The sequence below is a fragment of the Protomyctophum parallelum genome, assembly GCF_964188405.1.
Source record: "Protomyctophum parallelum genome assembly, chromosome: 20".
NCBI lineage: Eukaryota > Metazoa > Chordata > Actinopteri > Myctophiformes > Myctophidae > Protomyctophum > Protomyctophum parallelum.
The window spans coordinates 37,444,931-37,454,930 of record NC_139718.1 but is presented as its reverse complement, the minus strand read 5'-3'; the positions used below and the strand labels follow the sequence as shown (position 1 = coordinate 37,454,930).

The window sequence follows — 10,000 nt, the reverse complement described above, 5'->3', positions numbered from 1 at the left end:
TCACTGGTTCACACAGACACTGGGTCCACCTGTATGCCGGGTGGTCACTGGTTCACACAGACACTGGGTCCACCTGTATGCTGGGTGGTCACTGGTTCACACAGGCACTGGGTCCACCTGTATGCTGGGTGGTCACTGGTTCACACAGACACTGGGTCCACCTGTATGCTGGGTGGTCACTGGTTCACACAGACACTGGGTCCACCTGTATGCTGGGTGGTCACTGGTTCACACAGACACTGGGTCCACCTGTATGCTGGGTGGTCACTGGTTCACACAGACACTGGGTCCACCTGTATGCTGGGTGGTCACTGGTTCACACAGACACTGGGTCCACCTGTATGCTGGGTGGTCACTGGTTCACACAGACACTGGGTCCACCTGTATGCTGGGTGGTCACTGGTTCACACAGACACTGGGTCCACCTGTATGCTGGGTGGTCACTGGTTCACACAGACACTGGGTCCACCTGTATGCTGGGTGGTCACTGGTTCACACAGACACTGGGTCCACCTGTATGCTGGGTGGTCACTGGTTCACACAGACACTGGGTCCACCTGTATGCTGGGTGGTCACTGGTTCACACAGACACTGGGTCCACCTGTATGCTGGGTGGTCACTGGTTCACACAGACACTGGGTCCACCTGTATGCTGGGTGGTCACTGGTTCACACAGACACTGGGTCCACCTGTATGCTGGGTGGTCACTGGTTCACACAGACACTGGGTCCACCTGTATGCTGGGTGGTCACTGGTTCACACAGACACTGGGTCCACCTGTATGCTGGGTGGTCACTGGTTCACACAGACACTGGGTCCACCTGTATGCTGGGTGGTCACTGGTTCACACAGACACTGGGTCCACCTGTATGCTGGGTGGTCACTGGTTCACACAGACACTGGGTCCACCTGTATGCTGGGTGGTCACTGGTTCACACAGACACTGGGTCCACCTGTATGCTGGGTGGTCACTGGTTCACACAGACACTGGGTCCACCTGTATGCTGGGTGGTCACTGGTTCACACAGACACTGGGTCCACCTGTATGCTGGGTGGTCACTGGTTCACACGCTGTGGGCTGTGGACATGTTTTTATGGGTCTATATGTTTTCTACTGTTTCCTACATTTTGTATTTTTTTATTATTGTATTTAAAAACATTTTCAAAAAACGTCACCCCAAAAAAGCATCAATTTTAATGAATGAATTAAAAACAAAATTCAATGATTTTTGTCTGCAATTTCATGATGAAATCAAAGGAAAAATCTAAGAAATCTCATGAATTGGAAAACAAATGTTTAAAGAAGTAGTTAGAATAGCCGATCTACAAACGGCGCGAACATCCAACCTCTCTTTTGGGTCACGAGCTAAAAAGTTTGGGAACCGCTGGTCTAAAGGCCTCAGATCCCCCTCAGTACGGCTGCTGCAACCACCCTGGAATCTGCTCATCCATCTAGGACACTGGTTCCATGTCGAGGACCCCCCCCCCCCCCAGCTTGATTATGTGTTTGGCCCGCGGACCCCCATCTGCCACAGGGACCCCCAAGAGAGAGAAGATTTATGTTCCACGACAGTGGTTCTCATCATCTTTTTTCGTGTCGAATATATATATATACATTTTTGCCTTAAATACCTCCCTATCTGGAAAAGGTTTTGTACCAGGGACCCTGTCAAAAATCTGAGATGTTTGACAAACAAACAGTAACTCCTGTCAGTTTGTGTTTCACATGAACAATGGAGAAATGTGTGGAGGAGACTGACTATAGCACAAGTGTGAGTTTCATTGCATTCTACTGCTGCCACCTTGTGGTCACACAGGAGAATGGTTTCTTCATTTTTCAGTTAATAGAACCTGGATGAGACAACCAGGTGTTTGAGGATTATTTGATTGTTTTATTTTGTATAATACATCACATTAAGCACACACACACGCACACACACACACACACACACACACACACACACACACACACACACACACACGCGCATACATGCAGTCATGCCAACCAGGCCATCGGCGACAGTCTTTTATTTCTTTGTGTCTTTGTATGGTGTCTGTGAGGTCTTTCTGAACCATTTTGAGATTTTTAAGTTGATTCTCTTTGCCCATGGAGCTCTCAGAAGGTTCCCCTTCCATGACTTTTCCCAAATATTCGATTCAAATCATCTCTGCTTTGTTGTTAATGTTTTCATTTTCTAAATATAAATGGAGGCATACTTATACTGTACCACCTCTGCCTGTTTGTTTTCGGTCAAAGCGACAGGAGCTCCAACTTAATGGGGAGACAGTAGCCAATGACATTGCAGGTCTTTTTGACCTGAAGTCAGCTTGTGTGGTACCTGGGCCTGCCCATACTGACCTGAAGTCAGCTTGTGTGGTACCTGGTCTTACTGCAGTCATGACCTGAAGTCAGCTTGTGTGGTACCTGGGCCTGCCCTTACTGACCTGAAGTCAGCTTGTGTGGTACCTGGGCCTGCCCTTACTGACCTGAAGTCAGCTTGTGTGGTACCTGGGCCTGCCCTTACTGACCTGAAGTCAGCTTGTGTGGTACCTGGGCCTGCCCTTACTGACCTGAAGTCAGCTTGTGTGGTACCTGGGCCTGCCCTTACTGACCTGAAGTCAGCTTGTGTGGTACCTGGGCCTGCCCTTACTGACCTGAAGTCAGCTTGTGTGGTACCTGGTCTTACTACTGTCATGACCTGAAGTCAGCTTGTGTGGTAGCTGGGCCTGGCCTTACTGACCTGAAGTCAGCTTGTGTGGTACCTGGTCTTACTGCCATGCGAGTGTTGACCCAAAAAATATAACAAATCTAGTCAATTATGTAATCATCATGTATAGCGGTGAACAATAATAAAGAACGCAGACCAAACTGGTCTGCATTTTTTATCATTGTTCATTATACCTACATAAGCTGTGTAGCTGGACTGTTCATGGTGCCAGTATCCTAAAACTTGAATCGTCGTAAGATGGCTTCGCATGCCAAAAAAAACAAACAGCCGATCTACAAGCTCACGCAAGCTCGTATATTATGGTGCCGTTTCCGGTCTATATAAATTAAACGTGAGGCTCATGTGAGGATGAGGAGGAATGCAAACGGTTCTCATTCACGACACGATTGTGATTCAGAGGGAACGGTCGCTATTTTGACTCTTCGTCGAGCGACCGTCCATTATTATCCCATTCTGAACGGGCACCCATTTTGGTGTCAGCATCATGTTATGCTTTAGCTATTTAAAAATAGCAGATCTACAAGCTCATATCGCGACATATAGCGACTGACATTTTTAGAATCTGATCTCAGGTCAGAATGGGTTCATCAGACCAGTGTGTGTCCGGCGGAAACCTCGTATGAATCTGATCTCAGGTCAGAATGGGTTATTATAAACTTTGTGTTCGAGATGAGAGGAGTGCAGCTGCTTGAGCAGCACCCCCCGTCTGTGTTCCGTCCTTGATCTTTTTTTCTTCTCCAAAAGTCGTGCCGTGCGTTCGGAAATCGCCCGCACTGCTCCCGAATCTGCACCAGCAAGCCGCACGCCACCACGTCTTTAATCCATTCTGACCTGAGATCAGATTCTAAAAATGTCTTCTACATCCTGACAGTTTTCATTCTGACCTGAGATCAGATTCTAAAAAATGTCTTCTACGTCCTGACAGTTTTCATTCTGACCTGAGATCAGATTCTAAAAATGTCTTCTACGTCCTGACAGTTTTCATTCTGACCTGAGATCAGATTCTAAAAATGTCTTCTACGTCCTGACAGTTTTCATTCTGACCTGAGATCAGATTCTAAAAATGTCTTCTACATCCTGACAGTTTTCTGAAAAAGCTATGTTTCCATGTCAGTCGTCAGTCGATTTTTCAAAAATTGCAGACCTACAAGCTCGTAGCGCGCCACTCGGTGGCGCGCTACGAGCTTGTAGATCTGCTATTTTTCAACAACTAAAGCATAACATAATGCCAACACCGGTTAAAGCCCGGTCTATATACTTTGCAGCGGGGGAAAATAGCCGATATACAAGCTCGCGGCGCGGTGCGGCACGTTGCGACGCGCCGTGACCTTGTATAGATCGGCTATTTTAAACCCAAGCGCGCCGCCGTCGGACGGTGCGGTCGGAAAGCCCTTGCGGACCACCTCTAAAGGAGGAGTGTATTCTGCGGCGTGTTCGGCGGTACCGCGGCCGGAAATCCAAGTGTGGATCATGTAAATGTGTTTCGGGGGGGGAGGGGGGCTCAGCGGCGGGCGGGCGGCCCAGCTACGGTAATGCCCCTATCTCTATGCCTGGAGTACAGCTCCAGATTAAGAAGTAACTCCGCCAACCCTTCCCCCCCCCACCCCGTATACCGTCCGCTCAGACTCGGCGGTAAATTCCACCCGCCGTCGCTGCATGTGGCGGCCGTCTCCACGGGGAGTCTCTACCCTGAGCCCAAGCCTCTCTTCTTCTTCCTCCTTCTCAAACCCCCCCCCTCAACACTTCTCTCCTCCCCCCCCCCCCCCCCCCCCCATGCCAGTGCTATGGAAGGAAAAGGGGGCGAGAGACACGACGAAGGTGTTATTGCAGCACACAAATGCCGAGAGAGAGGCTTATCGGCAGGAACCCCCTGCTGTGTTACCACCTAGAATAATGTATCTATACGGCTCCAGAGAGAGAGAGAGAGAGAGAGAGGGGTGGATATACAGAGAGCGGTATAGATGTATTAATCCTGGCTGGGATCAGTGGCGAGGTGCGGCGGCTGGCGGCGAGCGCGCCTCATCACGTCTCCGGATCAGAGCGGAGACACGCAGGACAGACACCGTTCCTCCTCCTCCTCCTCCTCCTCCTCCTCCCCCCATAACCCATTTAGGACCTGACGGTGACCATTTCTTCAAATGCCTTCCTAAATCTGAAAAATAAACCCCGTGTCAGTGGTTCTCAAACATTTTTCATGTACAAGGACCCCCGAAGATGTATGTAATTGACCGCCGAGCCCCCCCATCTGAAAATATGTTGTTCCAAGGACCCCCCCAGAGAAGCTAAGATTTGAGTTAAAAAACGTTCAGGCTCTGAAAGAATATATATTCCAAATTTTGTGCCACATTTTCACGATTTCTTAAAAAAGAAAAAAAATAGCAGACCTGCAAGCTCATAGCGCGGCACTCGGTGCCGCGCTATGAGCTTGTAGGTCTGCTATTTTTCAATAGCTAAAGTATATATATGACTGATAATAATGCCTAAAACACCAATAGTCGTGCAGTTCCCGCCCAGAACGGGATAAGCGACGTCTGTCTTCTCCTCTGTGTGCTGTACTGTGTCTTGAGTGACAGGGATTTAACAACTCAGGAGGACAAGCGAGCGAGCGAGGGAGGGGTGGGGGGGTTGGGGTGGGGGGTGGGGGTGGGTGGGTGGGTAGTGTTGACAGATCGAGCCGCCGTGGCCACCGCCACACTCCAAACAGGAGATGAGTTCTGGACCACAGTGGCTCTCAGCATAATGTGGTGTGGTTACTCCCTCTTCTCCCAGACCACTAAGCCAGACACCATGCTCCCTCTGGAGACGGAGACGTGCCCTGCATGCGTGTGTGTGTGTGTGTGTGTGTGTGTGTGTGTGTGTGTGGAACCTCTCTCTCTGTCTGTCTGTCCTCTCTATCTCCATCTCTCTCTGTCTCACTGGCTTGTTTCTCTCTCTCTCTCTCTCTCTCTCTCTCTCTCTCTCTCTCTCTCGCTTGCTCCTCGCTCACACTTCTCTCACATCTTTGGCCCGGTGAGGACTTAATCTTCACGGCACTCTCTCTCTCTCTCTCTCTCTCTCTCTCTCTCTCTCTCTCTCTCTCTCCCTCGCACGCACACTATCTGTCTCGTTCTCCTTTGTGTTTTCTCTGGCCCCATGTTTTTCTCTCTTTCTCTCTCTCTCTCTCTCTCTCTCTCTCTCTCTCTCTCTCTCTCTCTCTCTCTATCTGCGAGGGAGACGAGTGTTGTATCACGCTGCTGATGCTGCCGCAGCCGGCCTAGAGGCGGTTCCTTCTCTCTCTCTCTCTCTCTCTCTCTCTCTCTCTCTCTCTTCGGGGTCAGAGCTTCACACACACACACACACACACAGACAGCAGAGAGAGCGGGCGGGCTTGACCTCCAAATTGCAATCATGGAGTCTTATTGGGTCAATGATGAGGGTCTGATGAGCCTGAGAGACAAGTGGAGCATCAAACGCATTACCCATTAACCACACACACACACACACACACACACACACTGTCTCATCTGTCCAAAGGGTACAGCGGTTAACGTTGGCCTCATCCATCCATCCCTCACTGCTGGAATAATGATGGGCTGCTGAAAGGTCAGCGCGGCTCTAATTGAGTTGTGGGGCCGCCGGTCGGCGAGGTGATGACACATCTCTGTGGCACCCCACGTGTCACTGAGGGCCACGCACACACACACACACACACACACACACACACACACACACACACACACACACACACACACACACACACACACACACACACGCCCGCCCACATCGGAGGGGAAGAAGAAGAACCCGGGTTGTTTTAGCTGAACAGAAGTGTGTGTGGGAACCCATTTTGGTGTTAGCATCATGTCATGCTTTAGCTATTGAAAAATAGCAGATCTACAAGCTCATAGCGCGCCACCGAGTGGCGCGCTATGAGCTTGTAGGTCTGCTATTTTTTGAAAAATCAAAGAGCGACTGACATTTTTCAGAATCTGATCTCAGGTCAGAATGGGTTCATCAGACCAGTGTGTGTCCAGTGGAAACCTCGTGTGAATCTGATCCCGGGTCAGAATGGATTAAGTGGTTAAGCGTCGCCGCTCGTCTCGTTTTCCTAACGCTCTCCGTGTCTCTGATCTCGACTCTGTTATAGTCATTACCTCATGGCTTCTTCATCACTTCTTGGGTTCCTCAGTTTCTTATTATTAACTTATTCGCATCTCTTTTTTGTTTTGTTTTTTGTCCAGAAAATTCTACAACTACTACCAGAGAAAATCTACAGTCGATGGCAGTTCCACAGTATAGGTATGTACTATGTATACAGTATACGGTACCCCACATCTCAACTCATTGAAGGTGCAAATTTGCCTCTGTCGGGTGAAAACCCAAAACTGTTGCTTTTTGAGCAATAGCCCCTCTTATATTCAGCCATTAGTGTAGATTTCCGTACTACATAAACATTAAATTCCCCATTGACAATGAATGGAGAATGTTCCGTCATAGTGTCTGAGAAAATGATGTACGATGATAAGTTCGCCCCTCGCTTCACACGGGTGTGATTTTTATTTTTTTTAAGATTAAAATTCAGAAGCCTCAAAAGTAGCGGATCTACAACCTCGAAACGCGACGCGCACTTCGAGCTTGTGGACGTGCAACTTTTGGTGCTTCCAATACTTCCAACACTCTACTATACAGATTAGTATGTATAGTATGTGTTTTAATGTATTCATAAAAAAATATTAATGATACCTACCCATTAACACATTCTGAACGGGAACCCATTTTGGTGTTAGCATCATGTCGTGCTTTAGCTATTGAAAAATAGCAGATCTACAAGCTCATAGCGCGCCACCGAGTGGCGCGCTATGAGCTTGTAGATCTGCTATTTTTGAAAAAAATCGAAGAACGACTGACATTTTTAGAATCTGATCTCAGGTCAGAATGGGTTAATCAGACCAGTGTGTGTCCAGTGGAAACCTCGTATGAATCTGATCTCAGGTCAGAATGGGTTAAGTCCTGTGTCTGTGCCTTGCAAGTAATGCAAGGCCAAGTCTATTCCCCCTCAATGCAACTTCTGGAATCGAGTGAAGAAAAGCAGATTCTCTCTTTCCGCTATCATGCTCAAGCTATCCGCCGTCGAGGAGAAAATAATTACTCTTGGAAGGGGGAAGTAAATGAAAATGCAAATGAGTACTTCATTTGAAATGCAAATGAGTAATTGAATTTGCGCTGCCGCGGTTTCAGTCCCACGCGTGTCGGAAAGAAGCATATAACCTCAATTATTATCCATCGTGTTCGTCGGCCGTTTTCGCGGGGAAAAAAGTCGCCGCGGCTCAGATCTCGCGCACGGTTCTGACCCTCCCCTCGGGTCTTGTCACTCCCGAGTAGAAGGGGGTCTTAACCCCCTTCTAGCTAGTTTTAGCCATCTGAAATGTATATATGTATAGACTAAATATACAGTTGATTTAGTCGATTAACATCTATTTTGGCAGGCCGTGATGCCGTCGTAATTCCTGATTATTTACGATGCCGAATTAGCTGTCTGTCCTCTTGAGCACGTGACGTCACGTTGTTGACATTACCGGATGCCATCGTTGTGATGAAAGGCACCGCTCACTTCACACAAGTGTGATTTTAACTCTTTGTGCTAATAAATATAATAATACATATAATTGAAAGCTGAAGCGGGAAGTAATTGAGCACAATGGCTAATGGCTAATGACTACTATGGCGCTCTTAGAATAAATAAACACCTCAGCTCAAATGTAAAACAGTCTGTAACCCTGAGTTACAGCTAACTCGTGCAGACAACTTTCAGACTAACTTTATTATTAACTTATTTGGGGCAGCGGTGGCCTAAGGGTTAGAGGAGCCCTTGTTGCCGAAAGGTTGCCGGTTCGATTCCCCGGACGGGCAGGAAGTGATTGTCATCACTCACCCAACACCGCTGAAGTGCCCTTGAGCAAGGCACTGAACCCCCAACTGCTCCCCCTGGAGCTGCTACGTATATAATGGCCAACAGTATAAGACTGTGGTTGTACTGGTCAGCTCCCAGGTTTTAATGTGTGTCTGCGTGTGTGTGTGTGTGTGTGTCTGTCTGTGTGTTTCTATGTGCAGGGCGTTGCTGAAAATGAGCACCTGTGCTCAGCTACTTCCCTGGGTAAATAAAGAATATATATAAAAAATAAATAAAAAACTCCCAACTCGGACACATTGGCGGCTTCTCCAGCCAAGCCTTTTTTCTGACAGCTTGCCAATGATTCACGACAGATGTCCTCATCAGAGGACCTTTACCGAAAGACAATTCTCGACGAGATTATAGACGGCACACCACAACAGCCATGGTTGAACAGTCCGGTCAGCGGCTCCTTAAAGCAACGACTTGACAGGCTTTTAACCCAAACTATTACTTAGCCGAAGAAAATTGATCTTTGCGTCTACCTCTGCCTGGACTATTTCCAATCTCTTCCCTCGGAAGAAGTGTTGGATAATCAATGTATTTGTCCTTCATTTAAGAAGCACAGAACGTCATCGATTCGACCTGATGAGAGCAGAGCGAGAGCCCGCCTCACATATCACACACACACACACACACACCTGTGCACACGCACACACGTTCAACCCAAGTCATTTAGCAATCAGAGCAGTGTCTCATTTGATTATGGCCAACTAAACTAAGCGCGGCTGGGGATTTATGGCCGCACGTCGCTGCCGATTGATTTCCATTTCCATCAGGCCGACAACGAGCAGCGCCGTTTCCGCTCCGCCCGTTGTCTCGTCCGTCCGCCCGTCCGCCCGCCCGTCCGTCTCGTCCGTCAAGGTTGACGACATACCCCGGTTGGACGTGGCGAGCGTCCACGTCCCTCAGCGCGTCCACTTTGCAGCAGGTGGAGAAGAGCGGCCGTGGCATGAATGTACTTTAACCCATTCTGACCTGAGATCAGTTTCTAAAAAATGTCTTCTACATCCTGACAGTTTTCATTCTGACCTGAGATCAGATTCTAAAAATGTCTTCTATGTCAGTCGCTCTTCGATTTTTCAAAAATAGCAGACCTACAAGCTCGTAGCGCGCCACTCGGTGGCGCGCTATGAGCTTGTAGATCTGCTATTTTTCAATAGCTAAAGCATAACGTGATGCTGACACCAAGCTTGTACGAGCTTGTAGGTCTGCTGTTTTTGAAGAATCGTGAAAAGTGACAAAGTGTTTGAGAACGACTGACACAGAAAAGCATGGCTTTTTCAAGAAAACAGTCAGACATAGAAGACATTTGCAGAATCGTTCCCAGGTCGAAATGGGT

The 10,000-nt window shown here is 48.3% G+C and overlaps 1 protein-coding gene across 1 annotated transcript in view; it reads left to right on the top strand.

Moving 5' to 3' along the window:
• ralgapa2 (Ral GTPase activating protein catalytic subunit alpha 2) overlaps positions 1-10,000 on the top strand; it is a 238,429-nt gene that overhangs the window by 58,582 nt on the left and 169,847 nt on the right. The window contains exon 4 of the mRNA XM_083792352.1: positions 6,950-7,007. Coding sequence (XP_083648478.1) covers positions 6,950-7,007 — 58 coding nt within the window. The remainder of the gene's footprint in view (positions 1-6,949; positions 7,008-10,000) is intronic.